General features: G+C 41.3%; 1 protein-coding gene across 1 annotated transcript; it reads left to right on the top strand.

Annotated features, from left to right (window-relative positions):
- The first annotated feature begins 649 nt into the window (after positions 1 to 649).
- On the top strand, positions 650 to 19971 carry polq (polymerase (DNA directed), theta). The gene is made up of 35 exons (XM_067584574.1): positions 650 to 986; positions 1084 to 1192; positions 2090 to 2496; positions 2589 to 2818; positions 3083 to 3259; positions 3358 to 3488; positions 4528 to 4684; positions 4773 to 4884; positions 4980 to 5181; positions 5310 to 5451; positions 5914 to 6060; positions 6159 to 6371; positions 6529 to 6671; positions 6838 to 7027; positions 7332 to 7474; positions 7693 to 7886; positions 8295 to 8419; positions 8872 to 9115; positions 10320 to 11895; positions 11987 to 13562; positions 14287 to 14427; positions 14510 to 14712; positions 14867 to 15074; positions 15177 to 15370; positions 15513 to 15641; positions 15749 to 15923; positions 16079 to 16202; positions 16920 to 17020; positions 17121 to 17203; positions 17300 to 17401; positions 17488 to 17599; positions 18076 to 18200; positions 18329 to 18464; positions 19143 to 19249; positions 19546 to 19971. The coding sequence occupies exons 1-35, from the start codon at positions 916 to 918 to the stop codon at positions 19657 to 19659; spliced, it is 8343 nt and encodes a 2780-aa protein (XP_067440675.1). The 5' UTR covers positions 650 to 915; the 3' UTR covers positions 19660 to 19971.
- Positions 19972 to 20023: the final 52 nt, after the last annotated feature.

Raw genomic sequence — 20023 nt, 5'->3', positions numbered from 1 at the left:
ACATTGACAAAATCTTTTTAACCAAATATATTTACTCTATTTATTTTTATTTTATTTATTTATTTGACAGAGACAATACTCATTAATCAACAGAAAAAAAACTGTCTGTAAATGAGCCAGAGTTAGTCTTGAAGGCTCATTTTCATCTGTTGTCCGTGGACAGATGTTAAAGACAACCTAAAATTAAGGTACCATGACATACCATCTTGTAAAATTCACGGTAGCTATTCACTTTACCATAGACAGTTCATAAACCGCATCTATATACATTTAACTATTGTCAATTTAATAAGTTTTACATCTTTTTTTCATATAGTATAGTCATAAAACCAATTATTCATCCAATTAAGCACACACAAAGCCTGATTAGACAATGTTTACCAACGTTTTTTTAACCAACATTTCATCAAGAAACATTAATTCACCCAAAAATTTAATTGAAATACACTCTTGCCATTAAACGAAATATACATAAATATAGCCAAGCTTGTTTTAAATGTGATCGGTATTTTTTGTTGTATTTTTATTGGTATTAGCATTAATATAAACATTAGTAGTGGTAGAAGAAGAAGAAGAAGAAGAAGAAGAAGAAGAAGAAGAAGAAGAAGAAGAAGTCGGAACTTCCGTAGTTCAGCATTTTGTTCCGTCGAACTGTTATTGTGTAACACCGGGGCGGCGCTCTGGCGGCTTTTTTGATTTCTGATTTGTTCAGTGCTGTGAGACAGAGAGGAAATGTTTACGCTTATAAATCAAAATAATTATACAGCCGTTCTTCTTTTCGCTTGATAGTTTCCTTCCCTTTGACCTACGTTGTTAAATATAGTTTCTACACTCTTGTTAAGAATCAAACTGATGTCATGTTAAGTAACATCAAGCTGTTAACGCGTTTGTCCCAAGCAGTGCATCATCTTCAGCATGAGTGGCTCGGCTCCTCCGCTGAAAAAGAAAAGCTACATGGGTCAGCACCAGATCAAGAAGAAAAAGAGGTAAGTTTAAGGTCGCAGCTTGGATGATTTTTTGTTGATTTTGAGGAATTACAGCCAGATCCGTTATCAAACACACTTTTATGTCTTCTTAACACAGCTTCCAAGTTCCTGATGAGCCACCAGAGAGAGACAACCTGTTGGAGAAGAGCCGCTATCTGTCAGACAAAACAAACAGATCAGAGAACATCAGCAGAGACAGACTCATGGTGAGTTTGACAGCTTTAGAGAAAGTTTTTCTCCTCCTGTCTTTGTCATCTCTGATCAGTGGTGGAAGAAGTATTTAGATCCTTTACTTAAGTGAAAGTTCCAATACAGCAATTGAAATGCACTCCATTACAAGTACAAGTCCTGCATGAAAAATCCTACTTAAGTAAAAGTACATAAATATTAGCAGCTAAATGTACTTAAAGTATTAAAGCAAAAGTAGTGGTTTCATCCCTCTGACTGCTGCTGGAGGTGGAGCTAGTTTGAACTACTATACATACAGTTAGCTAGTTTAGTCCAGTGGTTCCCAACCTAGGGGTCGGGCCCCTCCAAAGGTTCACCAGATAAATCTGAGGGGTCGTGAGATGATTAATGGGAGAGGAAAGAGGAAAAAAAACAAAGTTCTGATACACAAATCTGTTGTGTAAATTGAAATTTTTCTCTAATCTCTGATTTTTGGTGAAATATTGGATCGTTTGAACATTTATCGAAATGAAACCATATGAGAAGTTTAGAGGGAAAAATCACTATTTGGTGGAGATGTTAACAACTCATAAACATCTGAAATGTGGCCCCGACTACAAACTGCTAAAAAGTTGGAAACCACTGGTTTAATCTTTAACAATGTGTTGTATTTTAAAAGCTTGTTATATTATCCATTGTGTCAAATCTTCCTGTGAAAAGTAACTAAAGCTGTCAAATAAATGTAGTGGAGTAGAAAGTACAATATTTCCCTCTGAAATGTAGTGGAGTGGAAGAATAAAGTAGCATCAAATGGAAATACTCAAGCAAAGTACAAGTGCCTCAAAACTGTACTTGAGTAAATGTACTTAGTTACTTTCCACCACTGTCCCTGACACACAAAAATCACAAGTGACACATAGGATTTTCTGTCTCAGGGTGGAGAGGCAGTATTTCCGCCGGGGCAATCCACATTGGCTCTTGATGAAGAGATGCTGCAGGTGCTGGATGCTGTAGACCCTGTGAAGCCTGCAGCTGACAAAACGCATCCAGCATCAGTAAATAGAGATGTACAGGAACAACCTCCAGTTGCAGACAATAAGAAGGAGAATGACTCAGTGCTACAGGAGATAGTCTGTGGGCGAAATAGTGACTGTAAGAGACCAGGATGGAGCGCTGACTGCAAAGACCTTGCTCAGAGGCTCCTCTTCAGTGAGGACTCGGAGGAAGCAGGGCATGCTGAGAGGGGTCCAAAGAACGGCCAGTCAGTGCCAGCTTCTGCCTGCATCAATGGGCTTTGCTGTAAAGAAATAAAAACTGGTCAGCAAGCAGACAGCTCCACCTGGTGAGTCTTAACTTGCGCATTATGGCCTAGAGTTGATTATCGGCTTCTTTAGATTTGTTAGCAAATGTTTTTCTTACTCTGTGTTTCACCAGGCAGAAACATGCATCCAGAAGAAATAGCTCTGCTCGTAGCGAGGACAAAATTGGGAAAAATTCGAATGCTGATCCACCCGTGGATGTATCCAGAGACTACATCTTGTTCAGCCCTACATGCCTGGCAGCTGCCAAGAAGAGGGCTAAACTCCAGAATCAGTCCACCTCTGTGCTCACAGTCCCCAGTGGCTTAGACCTCAGTACTTTCAGTGACACTTTACCTCAGCCAGGTAAAGTATTTTAACTACAATCTTAACAATCAGTGCCCTTGTTCTGATTTCTGTATGTGTCTGTGTGTGTTATTGATTTAATTCAAACCTTGTATGAACACATATGTGATGTCCAGATTGTATGATTGAATTTATATCTGACATTAGAGTGTGTCTCTGGTATACACCTTGAAATCAGATTTCTTTTCCACATGTAAAATCTACTTTGCACTAAACATGTAATGCCATTTGTAAATTGAGTTATTTATGTGTTCTCTACTGTAGGCATTGCCTTGTGTGCTCCTGCAGAGCATGCTGAAAAGCTCTTGTTATCCAGTTGGGGTTTACCAAAACCCGTCTTAGAGCGCTACCAGAAACACAGAGTGACTCATATGTTTGAATGGCAGGCTCAATGCCTCACTGTTGGGCAGGTGCTGCAGGGAGGAAACCTGGTATACTCTGGTAAGAAACTGAATGTCTTTCTTTAAAGTGATTCAAGGAGTCAGTCACTGTTTGTTCTTTTTTTTTAAAAAAAAAAAAAATTTTATCCTCCATTTTAGCACCTACTAGTGCTGGAAAAACTCTGGTTTCAGAGCTGCTGATGTTGAAGCGTGTGTTGGAGACCAAAAGAAAAGCTCTCTTCATTCTGCCTTTCGTTTCTGTGGCCAAAGAGAAGATGCATTACCTTCAGGTGAAGGAGAGGTGGACAGAAGGATACAATCATGTTGTTATGGAAAATGGGCCTCATGCAAGAACAATTTATTATTCCTATCCCATAACATTCTCTGTAAGGTTTGCTTTGATGAATGCCATCTGCTTATGAGTAGTTGTGCATTCATGAGATGTGATTATTAGCATGATCAACACCCCTAAAATTGCCACATAAGGCTACATATTCTGCTCTGTTTGTGGGCAAGTTTCATTCACAAAAATGTCACCAAAATACAAACAAGAATTTCACACAGCTTCAAATCCTGTTGTCAGTAATCAGGAAACAAAAACATGACAAATTTAGGAGCGTCAGTAGTAAGGGACCCAAAACAATTACAGTACAAAACATTAATACAACCACGTGTCATCAGAGCAGCACTGTAGTGTGACAGGTAAAAAGAGGGAATGGTCTGATATGGAGTTACTTGCTAAAAAACATCTCCCTGATCGGAGGTGGTCAAGGGATATGATTCAGTACCCTACAGTAGGTGATGTTACACTGTCAGAAGAGGATACCGCAGAAAGACCCTGAGGCAGCTGTTTCCAACAACTACTAAAATATATATAAGTTGCTGTGCCAAAATATACCAACAAAAATCATTAATCTAAAAAAAAGTAAATTGGCAAGCCATGATGATGATGATTTGGTGAACAGAAAATTAATTTAGCATTAAGTTTGTTTTAATTATATGTTTTATTTTAGCTGATTTCAGTATCATATTCAAACTCTAAATTCATTCACATTAAGACATTATTTTTCTAAATCAAACAAGTGTTTACCATCTTGTGAAGAAAGGCAGACACTATCTGTTCATGACACGTATGACAGGTCTGGACCACTCGTAAATTCCATTTGTACCTAAGAGAAAAATCTAAGTACAACAAAATCGATGAATGCCACAAATTTTCTTAAATCACTCTTAGGAATTAATCTGTTCCAATGAATGATTCTTGCATGAGGCCCTCGGTGTTTTCTGTCTGAATCTGCATTTTATTTCCTTTTATCTCTGGCTCTGTAGAATGTATTTGAAGAGGCAGGAGTCCGTGTGGAGGGATACATGGGCAGCACCTCAGCTGCTGGAGGTTTCATGGCGCTGGATGTGGCTGTTTGCACCATAGAAAAAGCCAACTCACTCATTAACAGACTAATTGAGGAGGACAGTATGGGTCTACTAGGTAATGCACCTGTGACAATAATGTTTTTTCATGAATATAGAACATAGAGTATGACTTTTGGATGTGTGTGTTATATTTATGCCATTAGGTATGGTTGTTGTGGATGAGTTGCATATGGTTGGAGATTCTGGAAGAGGATATCTACTAGAACTGCTTTTAACCAAGATCCGCTACATCGCACAAAAGCGGAACGCCTCTGGGTTTGTGTTTATTATGTGTCTAATGTTGTTTTTGTTTAACAGATATACAGTCTTTATTTCAGACATTTGTATGGTATTTGTGTGTCTTTCTACAGGTCCCTTTCTGAGGGTGTGCAGATAATAGGTATGAGTGCCACCTTGCCTAACCTGTCCCTCCTGGCCAGCTGGTTAGGTGCAGAGCTTTACCAGACAGACTACAGACCGGTGCCCTTGCAGGAGCATCTCAAGGTGGGATGCAGCATCTATGACAGGAGCCTCTCAGTGGTTCGGCAGTTCACTCCTGCTCTTCACATTAAGGTAATTGAGACTGAGTGTGGCCCGGAGGTGATCCAATGTGTGTGTCATTATGATTGATGCCTCCCTTCCCATCACCACTAATATAATCATGCTCTCTACTACATGTATGTTCATTTCCTTTCATAAAGGGTGATGATGACCACATAGTGAGCTTGTGTTATGAGACGGTGAGGGACGGCCACTCTGTGTTGCTTTTCTGCCCCTCGAAGAACTGGTGTGAGAAACTTGCAGACAGCATTGCCAGAGAATTCTACAACCTCAGACATACTGGTGGGTGGATTTTAAATGTCATCTCAGAATCATTTACTGTTTGTGTATAATCATATGGTGTCCCACAGGGATCAGTACTCGGTCCATTTTTGTTTTGTTTACTTGCTGCCCTTGGGTCACATTTTCAAAAAACACAACATAATGTGTCGTTGCCACACTGATGACACACAAATCTTTCTTCCCGTAGCAGTGCATGTGAGTGCATGTGTATTTGTGTGTACTTTTACATATCATGTGCTTCTTTTTCTGTTGTAATTTTTATTGACTTGTGAAGTGTACAGAGACTCTCTGGGTGATGTGCACTTTAAATAAACTGAAGTTGAATCAAAAGCGAGGTCAAGAGCAACTATAGCTTGTTTCTAAAGATACTCTGTTGTGTAATATCACAGTAGTTCTTTGGTTTGACAGCCATGTAAAACTGATGTGTGGGTTTTTCTTGAACAATAATTATATACTTTTCAGACTGCCAGGGTGAAGCAGAGCCCCAGCCAGTGTGTCTCGATCAGGAGGGACTAGTGGACGTCATAGCCCAGTTGAGACGAACTCCGGCCGGTTTAGACCCCATCCTCCAGCGCACTGTGCCATGGGGGGTGGCCTTTCACCACGCTGGTGAACACACTAAGACACACCTTCAACCACAACGAAGTGTGAGCGAAACCCTTGCAGCTCTTTTGATCATATAAATAAGATAAAGTTTGTCTCTGTAGGTTTGACATTTGATGAGCGCGACGTGTTGGAGGGAGCTTTTCGTCACGGCATGGTGAGGGTCCTGGCCGCCACCTCTACCCTCTCTTCAGGAGTTAATCTCCCAGCCCGCAGGGTCATCATTCGAACCCCTACGTTCAATGGCCACTTGTTGGACCCACTCACGTACAAACAGATGGCTGGACGAGCAGGGAGAAAAGGAGTAGACACTACAGGTATAGAGGGAAGAGGGGGGCAAAATGAGGGAAGAGGGAAAGAAAAAATCCAACTGTCTTTGACAAATACTGTACTGGGGCACATATTAATTGAAAAGTGAAATTAAAAACAGTGTCTCTCTTTTGGTCTCATGTCATTTTGTTTTTCCATCTCCAGGTGAAAGTGTGCTTTTGTGTAAGGAGGCAGAGCGTCAGAAAGGTATCAGCCTCCTTAAAGGTGCTCTTCGGCCAATCAGCAGCTGCCTGGTGAAAAGGGAGGGAGAAGGTGTCACCACCAGCATGCTGCGAGCCATACTGGAGGTATGATCGATATTTAAATCAACTTGGCACACACAGACATGACTTACAGGCTGTAAATGCATTATGATCATGATAATTCCTGTTTATAGAATAGTTGTGGCACCGTTTTAGTGACAAAAACACAATTTGCCCCATGAACTATAATTTACATCATCCCAACTTTTAGATCATTGTTGGAGGTGTAGCCAGCACTCCACAGGATGTGAAGTTGTATGCTTCATGCTCACTACTGGCCACCAGCATGAAATGCAGCAGCAAAGAAGAGTCAAATGAAGAGACCAGCACAGGGGCTATTGAAGCCTGTGTTGAATGGTTGATGGAGAATGAATTTATCAGTATCCAAAAGGAAGGACAAGGTACTGCCACACTTGACACAGTGCTATCTCATTATGTGCCAAATCCATTCTTTATGTGATATCACTGCGACATGATGAAAAAACCTCCAGTAATGAGATGACCCTCTGGTAACAACTCATATTTGACAAAATTATTCTCACAATTCAGTTAGAAATTGCTTGTAAAGGAAAGAAAGAATGTCCATAGTCATTCTTTTTTTCCTGTAGTTATACCTCATACATCACTTGAGCCATAATATTAGCTTTTTTCAGTTTTGCCATTATAGTAAACACTGTATATCCTCTGATGTCTTTGAATATCCAGAGGAGCGGTACTGTCCTACTCAACTTGGTGCTGCCACCCTGTCCTCCTCCCTCTCCCCTCCTGAGGCTCTGGGAATATTTGCAGATCTCCAGCGGGCTATGAAGGGCTTTGTGCTGGAAAACGACTTACACATCCTGTATTTGGTACAAAACATATCTTGTATTATTACATGTTTAAAGAGGTTCTGTCATCTGCATCCACGCCCACATAACCCTCATCACTAAACATAATGTCATTACTAACTCTAGCCTTAAACCATCCAGAGTCTCTATGTCATAAACCCCACACCAGTCCTCACAAGCATACATGTAGTAATATATTCAAATGGAAATAAGCAAACACTTTTCCAAATTTTCCACAGATCACACCACTGTACGCAGAGTGGACTACCATTGATTGGTATCAGTTCTTCTGTCTGTGGGAGCAGCTCTCGTCATCGATGAAGAGAGTGGCAGAGTTGGTGGGCATTCAGGAAGGCTATCTCGCTCGGTCTGTCAGGAGCAACCTTGTCGCTAAGACAGAAAAGCAGCATAGACAAATGGCTATTCATAAACGGTAAAGCACATATTCATTACACAAACAATATGCAGTATACTTAAATTTTCTGGCTGATAGTTCAGCTGTAACTGTAAACTCAATTAACGTAATTTAATACTCCAAAAATGATAGTCACAGTTGTTAGTGTACTGACACCTGAACAATATAATTCGATATGATAAAATACCCTTCCAATAAAAAATAAAGGTACCTTTATGAGTGTCAGAGAGTTGGTTTAACTCTAATGTAATAAACATTTTACTGAAGAAGATAATATTGTTCAGGTGTTGACATTTTCATGTCCTCTTCCTGTATCCCTGTGTAGGATTTATTTTCTGAGAGTTATACTACAGAAAAGTTCCAAATTCTGTTTTGATTGGTCGGGTCTTTGTCAATTACATCCACTCTTTGTTGATCTTTTCACAGGTTCTTCACCACTCTTGTACTACAGGATCTGGTGAATGAGGTGCCTTTGGGAACAGTAGCATCCAAATACAACTGCAATCGCGGGCAGTTACAGTCTCTCCAGCAGTCTGCGTCTACATATGCAGGTACTCACTTAAGAGTGTTGGGAGCACATAAATAACTACTATATAGACCTTAAATCCTGCACAAGGCTTCATATTAAACAGGGAGAGCAGTAACAAGTACAGTAACTTAATGCAAAAAGCTGGAGCACTTTAGAATGACTGATATGCAGCACAGACTTCCATTAGCTGACATACCAGTAACAACATACCTTCTTCAGAGACGAGAATCCATCACTGTTAAGTGCTTGTGCTTCTTGCATCAAGGTAGTGTTTATGAGATCCTAGTGTGATTCAGATTCAGTAGGTGTGTGCATAAATGTGGAATAAGTAGATAATAATTAGAATAAGTTTGTGTGGGTGTGAGCCTATATCGTTTGAACAATGGTGTTTTTAATCAGTGAAAAAACAAGGAGAGCTAAAAAAGCAAGATGTTAAGTTATTCAGTAGCTGTGATTTACATCCTCATCCCTCAGGTATGGTAACGGTGTTCTGCAAGCGTCTCGGCTGGCACAATATGGAGTTGCTGTTGTCCCAGTACCAGACCAGGCTGAGCTTTGGAGTCCAGAGGGAGCTGGTTGACCTGGTCAGGGTTTCCCTCCTGAATGCAACACGAGCCAGAGCACTCTATGCACAAGGCCTCTGTACTGTTGCTGAACTAGCCAGGGCTACAGTAGCTGATGTTGAGAAAGCCTTGAGGAATGCTGTCCCATTTAAGAGGTAGTTGTGTGTGTATGTGTGTGTGTTCCAGTAAGATATAAATGCATATTAGGGGAACAACAATGTTAGTCCCTTGACAATACACATGTTATTGAAAATGAAAGACCAGCAGCTGAGGGGAGCCATAGCACTGCACTTAGTTTGTTGTTTGTTTCCCCATCAGCTCACACACATTAAGAGATACCTATGATGAAGTAAAGAAGTCATAACTACAAACTCTGTCCTATATCCTACTTTTAAATAAGTACAGAGTACAGATGCTTTTTTTTTTCAACAACTAACTTGCTAAATATCCCTACTAAATTAAAACCATACCCCAGAAACAAGTTAAACATCAAATGTTTAATAATTAACTGTAAATTTACTCAATTTAGATTCTTGTTGTGAATAATTGCAATAAATTAATGTGACAGCTCTATATATTGTTTTAGTTTGACTTCTGTCTCATGCCAAACATCTGGCCCATCACACATTGGATATTACAAGAAACCACTATTTTATAAAACATGCATCTTATGGTAATACATATACAAAAGCATGTGGAAAAAGAAAAGAAAAGATCAAATAATAATGAACAAATTGTTCACCGGAAAGAACTGTTACATATCTACACCAACCGTATCCCAATAAAGGTTTTTTTTTTTTCTCTTCTCCCAGGCTTTCTCCAAGTAACTTGCTAATTTATACGTCAACATCCACTTCAGTCTTTCTGCTTCATCCATACTTACAAAATCAATATCTGTTTTACATATAAAGGTAAATTGTGAAAAGTAACACAAATAAATAAGAAAAAAGAATGTGTGTAAACCTCACACTAAGGCAGCGTTTGAGAGTGATATTAATTTCTAAGGCGAAACTGATACATGAGAGGCAGAAAACGAAAAGTGCCAGAAATATGTTAAAGTAGGTGGATAGCAGAATTACTCCAAATTTTTAAGTTAGTGCAGTTGTCAATCACCTCAAAGAAAGGCATCCTGGTGCACTGTTATGTACACTGCTACTATAAACATGCACCAACCTCCTTCAGTTTGAAAGACTCAGGAAGACAGAAGCAGGTACAGTCCTGAATATCAGACCAACATTGACCTCACTGAAGCTAAGCTTGAATAGTTTACATATGTACTGTCAAACATAAGCCCAACACCACAACCTCCTTGTAGCATGATCCCAGATGTGAAGAGGTCATACTGTCTTTCTTCCTCAGCTCTAAGCGCGCGGTGGACGAGAGTGAGATGGAAGCAGCTGAGCGACGGAACCTTCGCTGTGTCTGGGTCACCGGTGGACGGGCTCTGACAGAACAGGAAGCGGCCGTTGAGATCGTTTTTGAGGCAAGGCTCCTCCTTCAGGAAGACCTGGCACAGCTAGGAATTCAGTGGGACCCGACAACACTTCCTCCAGGGGCTCCTGCTGTCAACAGCGCTGATGACCATCCCAGCAGTGACTCAGACAACTCATCTGGCTCATATGGCAGCTCACAAGAAGCACAGACAGACAGCACCACAAACCACCAAGAGGGAGACGGGGGTAAGAAAAGCAACAGAGGAGATATTGGCAGGTGTAGAGAGGAGAGTAAGAAAGAATCTAAAAGCGAGAAAATAAAAAGCAGACGAGAGGGAGAAACCAGTCGAGAGCAGGGATGCAAACCTGAAGCAGTGGAGGTAAAGAAAAAATTGGGAGACAGGAGCGAACCAGAAAGAGTTTCAGTGGAAAGAGTGATAGAGGTGAAGCATGAACAAATACAAAATAAATCTGTGGCAAATGAAACAGAAAAGCAAGATGAAAAAAGAGACAGAGAAAAGAGTGAGGAATTAAAACAAAGAGGCCAAGAGTTCAGAAAAGCAGTGCAGAAAGAAGGGGATGCATATAAAGTCTCACTCAGACCAGAGGGTCAACAAGCAAATTGGTCCGTCCGTCCTGAAAGAAGCCTGACACAAGAACTTGCGGAGATTGTATCCAGCCCCCTGCCTCAACCCCAACCACCTCCTCAGCCTTGTCGTTCCCCCATGGTTCCTCCTCGGTTTAGAGCCACGATTTCCAGGGTAGAAGAACAACAAAGTGTTTCCACAAAGACATCAAAAGTAGACAATACCATGGATGCCTCACCTGTAAAGCCAGGTAGACTGAAACATTCAAGAGCCCTAAGCAAAGTCCTCCACTCCATACAAACTGACAAAAGCCTACAAGATAATGTGGAGACTGTGCAGACATCACACTCGCCAAACCCCCCTTTAGTTGCTTCGGTCCAAAACTCAGCACTTGCAGCTCGAGTGACTACCAACACCGTTCCTGCTCCTGGCCCCGCGCAACAAAGTCCTCCCACTGTTTCTGCTCCAACAAATGCAGACATGTCAGATTCTCCTCTGCCTGTCTCTCCTGCCTCAGCTCCCTTATTCTCACCTGAGGCCAAGCGAAGAAGGATAGAAGGTGGAGAGATAGATAAGTTTTCATCTCCTGAGTTGTATGCAGGAGATGAAGGGGTTCAGGGAGATGTCAAAAAGGGAGAAGAGAGTTTCGGTGACAGCTTTGAATTGGACACTCAGACAGAGAGAATCATTGTTCAACAAGCGTATCAACCCAGAGATGGGAATGATAGAGGTGTGAATGAGTCGGTAGAAACTGAAAAGATGAAAGAGGAGGAAATGGTAGAAGCAGCTGCAAAGCTTGAGGGAGACGCAGATGAAGGAAGAAGCAGGCTGGAAGCTCCTAACGATGCTTGTCCCAGATTCAATATTTCTCTCACAGATAGCCAGATGGAGCTCATCCTAAACACCAGCCACCAGGTGAGTGACCAGAATCATCCATCATGTACTGATTGCAAATATATTCAAATATTTAGCCTCTTAAAAATCAAAGGTTATCATTTTTTCACAGATTTCTCCTGATCCAGATGGTGGTGATAACATGGATGAGGATAAAGATGAAGGTGGTGATAATGATGAGGCACCTGTTGCCAATCAGGTTGCTTCTGAGAGTCCTAACAGAAGCAGTAGCTTCCTGTTCGACAGCCTGTATGACAGCTCTCTGATGGCTGCTCTGAGTCCACACCAGATCGACCAATCAGAAAAAGAAGAATCTGTCAGCCAGGAGGTCAGAGAAGAACGCCCCCTTCCGTCAACCCAGGAGAGACGGCGCAGCGAGCTTCTCGCCAACCAGGAGGCGGAAAAGCAGGAGGCAATCCAATGGGGTGAGTCCTTCCTCAACCTGTCAGAGTGGGGTGATTCGCTGCTGGTGGGCGAACGCTTTCTGGAGAGGCAGAGCGTGCTCAGACACACGGAGAGAACTCAAAAAGATCAAGAAGCCAGCCAGCATGAAGCTCAGCAACCCAACGCAGACCAATTATCGAATTCACAATCTGAACCTGGTCAGATACAGCCACAACCTACGACTACCACTACTACTACTAAAACTACTACCACAACTCAAAATGAGTATGAGAAGGATAAAGCCAGTAATAATCCAGACCCTACATACAGAAGAGAAGAGCGTAAAAATGAGAAACAGTTAGAGAAGAAAAGAAAGGAGGAGAAAATGAATACTTTACTGTTAGATAATGCAGTTTTAAAACATCCTCATGTCCAAAATGCACCTGAAAATACTCTTTATTGCAGTCCTGGTCTACAAGAGATCTTTGACCTCTGGCCTAGTATGTCTGACCAGCCCTGGCAAAACACTACAATAAGTCTCACAAGCAATCACACACACACGGCTGCTGCAGCAGAAGCTCCAAAAATACCTCCGCCCTCTATACATTTGGGCAGAAAAAGAGGAAATCTGAATGTGCAGGTCGCTGCTGCTGAGAGTGATTCTGGAGAACCCTCCAGACATGACACTGACCTTATCCCACCTACTCAGGAAACACCACCTGTCACACCAAGAATAAAACTGACCACCTCGTCTGTCCAGTCGCCACTCAGGCTCGCTAAGCCTCTCAACCAGTCGACTCCCTCCGCCTTCCTGCCAGGGAAACCAGCAGCTCCAAAGTGTCCTAAAACTCACCCAGGACACAGTAATGATCCATCAGCAGCTATCAACCACAAACGCCAGCTGGGACACAAACCCAAGACTCTACCTGAATCTGACACCAAAGTAACCCCCACTTCTCTTTCACACTCAACTTTAAAATCCAAACCCCTTCCACATGCAGACCAGAACCTCAGCCCTCTCCAAGACTGCGCTTCTCCATCCTCCCTTCAGCCGAAGCCTCCCTCTGATACAGAGTCGCCCGTGACTGATGAAGGCTTCACTCTTCAGCTGTCCCAGGATGCATTGCTTTGTTCCAGCAACTCTGGGACCTTCTCCATCATAGACGTGGCAAGTGACAGGCGCCTCTTCCACACTTTCATCAATGAGTGGAAAACCAAGGATCGGTACTCTCTGGCTTTGGCCTGTGAAAAGAAGGAGCACAGACAGCAGCCTGAGGAGGAAATAGGAGGGAAACATAAGAGAGGTAACTGACACACTTGTACAAAAGTGACATTAACTTACAGTAAAATGTGATATAAATTGTTGCCAAGAATTAATCACAAGACTGATCATCTGTCAAGTATTTGTTATAGAGAAGTTATAGAGAAGTCTCATCACCTCACGCCAAACAATAAAGTTGAAGAAATTCTTTTGAAAATTATTCACAGAATATATCCCTATTGCAGTATGACTGGAGGATTTACTGACATTGATAATAGTTGAGTCTTTAATACCTTTTTTTTAAAATTATGAATTTACTCTGAAGAGGATAAAGGTTACAGTATAAAGCTAATATACACATTGTTGCTTACTTTAATTGTAATTCATCCCTTCCGAAAGATATGATTCATTTATTTGTATTTATTATTTGCAAGTTTCATATACATAAATCCAAATGTTCCAGATCTGCACTAAATTTCAAAATATTTGTGTTTGAATGATCTCATTACAAAGACACATTGAAATCAATTACCAGTAAAAAAAAAAAAAAGTGTTTGAAGCACATGAAAAAAGTGTTGCCAAGCATCACAAAGTCTCTGCAGTAACATTGTATTCATCGCTTCTTTTTTGAAAAACCTTTGATGATATGCAATTTTCCCTTATTTATTTATTTTCAAGCTGTGAAAAGAAAAAAAGTCCCATTACATGACTCAGCAAACTCAATCACAAAAACAGTCTCCTCTTTCATGCATGTGTCACCTGCACAGCGTCAACAGCTCATCAGAAGCTCCACAGGGCTGATGGTTTTCCTCTGAGAGACAGTGAAGGGCTGGTGCTGATTGGACTATCTGTCTGCTGGGGAGCAAGAGATGCATACTACATATCCCTGCAGCAAGAGCAGAGCAAAGGTATTCACCCACACACACGTGTATGCATAAATCAGCTCACACATAAGTGTTTTCCTACTTCAGGCTGTCTGTTACCCCTCAGGTTTGAGCTGTAGTCTGGCCCCTCCTCCGCTGGATGATGATTTGCCAGTGAGCGAGAGGCTGGGGCAGGTAAAGGCCTGTCTGAGCAGGCCGTCAGCTGGTCATGGAAGGGGTGTGGTTGTCATGTATGACATCATCCAGGTGTACAAGTCGCTAGTGCAGAGCTGTGGCATCAGCTTGGAGGGTAACTGCGAGGACCCAAAGGTGAGAGAGACAGTTTATTCACATTCAGGCAAGCAGAAACTCACATCTTTGTAATTACTGCGGACAAAACCCTGTATTGTCTTCCTGAGAACCTTTACTTTGATAAAAAAATCTCAAAAAATAAACTTGGTTCTTTGTTAAATGTTTACCGTAGGTGGCGTGTTGGCTGGTTGACCCTGGCAGTGAGGAGAGGACTCTACCCAATATGGTGACCGTCTTCTGCCCTGAAGAATTACCTCTGTTAGATGGACTTGGGAATGCACACGTACACTGTCCCCGTGTCAGAGCAGCGACCAAGAGTGTGCTCATATATGCTGTCATGAACCATCTCACTGGCCTGCTAGAGAAAGATGGCATGCTCGGTACAAAGGGCGCACATTCTAACAGACAATATTTCAGCAATGATGCAAATAAATAGTTCTGTGTAGAGTTTTTTTTCAAAGTTATTGTACGATATGTGTCAGACTCTTTCAGGAACATTGAGATGCCTTCCCAGGTGTGTTTGGCTCTGCTGGAACTGAATGGAGTGGGCTTCAGTATTGAAGAGTGCGAAAGGCAAAAACACGTGATGCAAGCCAAAATCACAGCGTTGGAATCTCAGGCTTACAACCTGGCTGGACACAGCTTCTCTCTCACCAGCATCGACGACATAGCACAGGTCTGACACCTCTCCTCCATCCCTGCTGTTTTTTTTTTTTAATTTAAATTGCTCAGAGGAGGAGTACATGCACAAGGGCAACAATGCATATTAAGTAAAGTCATACTTGTGTGTGTGTGCTCATGTGCATGCTGTATGTTAGATTTTGTTCTTAGAGCTCCACCTGCCTCCAAACGGTGACGTGGGTGGATCAAAAAGTAAGAGGACTCTGGGCTACACCCGTAGAGGTGGTGGCAGAATACGGCTTGGAAAGCAGTTCAGTACCACAAAGGTGAAAACACTTAAAGATATACAGAAATTATTTTTATTTTTTGACAAGTAAAATTGATACAGTAGTATTTGAGAGATGAAATGACTGAAATGAGATGATGTTGTCAGGATGTTCTGGAGAAGCTTCGACCTCTGCACCCATTGCCAGGTGTGATTCTGGAGTGGAGGAGGATCACCAATGCTTTGACTAAAGTGGTGTTCCCCCTGCAGAGGGAGAAGCAATACCACCCCACGCTGGACATGGACAGAATATACCCCATTGCTCAGACACACACAGCCACAGGTGAAACACACATCCCATGCATAATGCCAAGACATTATGTTATGTTTTGCATGGGGAGACACCTTCTTATTCATAGGAACGTTCAGTATGGCTTATATGTTTTTTACCCATCCCACCTGTGAAGCATGCAGTCACCCCTCTCATTCTGTTGATAGGTCGAGTGAGCTTCACTGAGCCCAACATACAGAATGTCCCCAAAGACTTTGAGATTCACATGCCCACAGTGGTGGGTGAGAGCCCACCCTCACAAGATGGCGGCTGCATGTCCACCAAAGCAGGGTAATGTCAACACTTTTTTTAATGATATTTCATTGTACCTGATCTACAGTGGTTCTCAGTGAGGAAACTTGGGTCACCGAAAGGCCTCCTGTGTGTTCTCAGTAAAAATACATATGCTTTATTGTCATTTAAAATGCATCATAATAACATCTGTGGTTGTGGGTAAATCTGCTTGACAAACAATTTAGTAAGTTTAGTTTCAAAAATGCAGATTTGTGACACATTTTACATAATACACAACTGCTTTAGGAATGGTGTGTGTGTATGTAAAGACTCCTCTATTATCTGGTATATTCAAATATTCTGTTGTTTGATTGGTACATGTGTACAAAACTTACAAAAATCTGCATAAAATATTTTCATAATGCAAAAGCTTCAGAAGTTTGCGTCAAAGTTAACATGAAGTGTGTTGAGTAGCCTGGATACTATACACCTTATTCCCCATATTGTTTGTTTGTAATGTCTCCACAGTCTTCCATGGTAATATTCATAATACTCAAAATGTACATTTATAGGGATAAGAAAATATAGGCAAACAGGAACTGTGATACTTGTACCCATGATGTGAATCTGTAAGCCTCATAATGCGTAGTATTACATGCTATGTATGGGTGGGGATGCACTTCATTCCATAGTTTTTCTCTTCAGCTAACCTATCTATCGTAATGATAGAATGAGATGATTTGTCATAATAGTGATCTTACTCTTTTGTTACAGAAAGAAGAGACGCTCCGTGGTGCCTTCAGTTCCAGCTGGAGGTGCAGAACAAGGCCCAGCCTTCTCTGTCAGCATGAGACATGCCTTCGTACCTTTTTCAGGTTACTAATAGAATTGTTATATGTGGTTGCTCACCTTTTTTGCTTGTTACTTTGTCTCAGACTTATGTGATACCTTTGTTTTGTCTGTATTTTACTGTAGGTGGAATGATATTAGCAGCTGATTATTCCCAGCTGGAGTTGAGAGTGTTAGCTCATCTCTCCAAGGATCAACGTCTGCTGCAGGTCAGCGGCTAACAGACGCACAGTGGAAAAACATAAAACATCATATAACAAATATCAATAGAGGAAATGATGAACAGTGTGTGTGTGTGTTGCTAGGTGCTGAATGGAGGAGCAGATGTGTTTCGCTGCATCGCTGCCGAGTGGAAGAGTGTCGACCCCGAGAATGTGAACGACAGCCTCAGACAACAGGCAAAACAGGTACAGCTAAGCAGGAAGGAGACGATAATGTGGACACACATGCAGTCCCACTGGTCTGCTCACAAATCTGTGTTTGTGTTTTTCAGATTTGCTATGGCATTATTTATGGGATGGGAGCCAAGTCTTTGGGGGAGCAAATGGGAGTGGAGGAGAATGATGCAGCCTGCTACATAGAGAGTTTCAAGGCCAGATACAAAGGTACAGTGTACTTTGTCCCACTCATTACTTCCTGGGCCCAGGTATATATAGTTATATATTGTTTGTGTGTATTATGTGTATTGGTGGCAGTATTTCCATTTTCACAAGATTCCTACATACACAAACAGTTCATGTATTTGTTTTGCTCTCTGATCTTTTAAATCCTTCTGAAAATTTTATTTTAGTTGTTTTACTTTATGCTCTGTTAGTTTTACTGCTAAGCACTTTGTAACTCTGCTTATTAAAATGTTTAACTGCTTATTAAAATGCAATATAAATACATTTATTATTTCATATTCTTTTAAATTTTTTTAATGTGATGTTCAAATTGCAACTATGCTTTACATGTAAATCTCCAAAAAGGAGACTTATGTAGTAAGTGAAACTGAAATACTGAGGCCTATTGAACAGAACAAAAGTCAAGTTCACTTCTGAACTGCCACTCAGAAACATTTACGTCTTGTTTTGTGTTTCAGGGATCAACACTTTTCTCAGGGAGACGGTGAAGAACTGTATAAAGAATGGCTACGTTCAGACTCTGATGGGCCGTCGCAGATATCTACCTGGAATCACTAACACCAACACGCACATCAAAGCACATGTAAGCATGCTAGTCCATCAGAACTCTGCAGAATTTATTTGCAAGGCGTGTGATGTGAAACGTATGCACGATTTTTCATTTATTTCATATTTCACCCTTCTTGTGTCTCTCTCCTTCGCTAAATTCAGGCAGAGCGTCAGGCAGTGAACACAGCTGTTCAGGGCTCAGCAGCAGACATTGTTAAACTTGCTACTGTGAACATCCAGAAACGACTCCAGAAAACATACCCTGCAGCTCCACTGTCTCACCAGCACACACGCTCAGGTAACACACACTTAACCATACCTTAAAGGGGACATATTATGCTTTTTGTGATCTACTGTTACTGTTATGATGTCAGATGTCTATGCTAAACATGGTCAAAGTTCCAAAACTTAGGTGAACTTTTTTTCTGCCTTGCCGATGAGCTGACATTAGCTCGTCGCGCATGCCCATAAACGGGTGTCCGTTCCATAGCCTTTGTTGCAAAGGTTTTTCCATGTGTTGTTTGCTTTGTCCACGCTTGTATTTAAGATTGGATTCAAGCTCAAACATGTGCAGATGTATTTGAAAAGTTGACATTTTGAGTAAAGAATGAGGAAAAAGTAGTGAAATCCTACTACCATAGTTTGTTTCATAGTTTGTTGGAAGTAACCTCTGGAGACGGTGGAAGTCTGGGAAACTTCCAAGAGCTGGCCAATCAGAACAGAATGGGCTCATCGGGAGGGGGACCTTAAAGAGACAGGAGCTAAAACGACCCGTTTAAGACAGAGGCTGAACTTATAAAGGGCCAGTATAAGATAAATAAGGAGTTTTTTGAACTGTAAACCATGCAAAGATACTCCAGCCCGAGGTTAAAAATATAGACCTGGCTTCCCAAGTTCAGCGCCACATGCAGACAGCGTTACTTTAAAGTATCCTTTACTGTATGTTTGATGATGTCTAACTGTGTCCGTTATACAGCCGGTCATCACCACAGGGCTGGGAAGTCTCATCTGAGAGGAGCGTACTTTGTCCTGCAGCTGCATGATGAACTCATCTACGAAACTGCAGAGGAAGACCTCATACAGGTATGAGAATTATTTTCTGCTGACCATGCAGGTTTGTCATAATCAAAGTACAGCATGGTTTGCTAAAAAAAGAGAACCACAGTATGATCACTTGAATGATTTTGGAATGAAGCAATGAATCTCATGCTAAATATTAGAAAAAAACCTTTTTGGATCAGTTTTTCCTCCTCAGTGCAGTATCTTTCCTATACATTCTTTAGCACAAGTGGAGAGACAGGGCAACAGACTCTGGAAAATACTACACACATGTACTGTACATTCATCGCTCTTTGTCCTCTGACGTCTCTTTCTGTCAGGTTGCTCAGATAGTCAAGAGAGAGATGGAGTCAGCGGTCAAACTGTATGTAAAGCTAAAGGCCAAAGTCAAGGTGGGACCCAGCTGGGGTAATTTGCAGGACCTCGATATATAATGTTTTAGTGCTGTGGAATCAAATACCATGCAGTCATTGCTTAAGGTTGTGTGATATGTAAATACAATTATTTGTACTAGTATTTTTAACAATTATATGAAAAGGAATGAAATGTAAGACAAATCCAGTCTACATGAACTTTATATCTCTAGAATGTATTTATAATTATATTTTTGTGTACAGTGTCAAATTATACTTGTAAAAAAAAATTACATTTCTTTTATTGGTGTCCCAATACTTGTTATTAATGAGATTTTGTGTATGATGGTATCCGGTGTTATGTAATAAACTAAAACAAAATAAGCTACTTGAGCGAATTGGTTTTTCCTCCATTTTCAAAGCTTGTGATGCTTTTAAAACAAAG

Source organism: Thunnus thynnus, chromosome 3 (genome assembly GCF_963924715.1).
Source record: "Thunnus thynnus chromosome 3, fThuThy2.1, whole genome shotgun sequence".
NCBI lineage: Eukaryota > Metazoa > Chordata > Actinopteri > Scombriformes > Scombridae > Thunnus > Thunnus thynnus.
The sequence above is the reverse complement of the archived record's forward strand: the minus strand, read 5'-3'. Positions and strand labels throughout refer to the sequence as shown.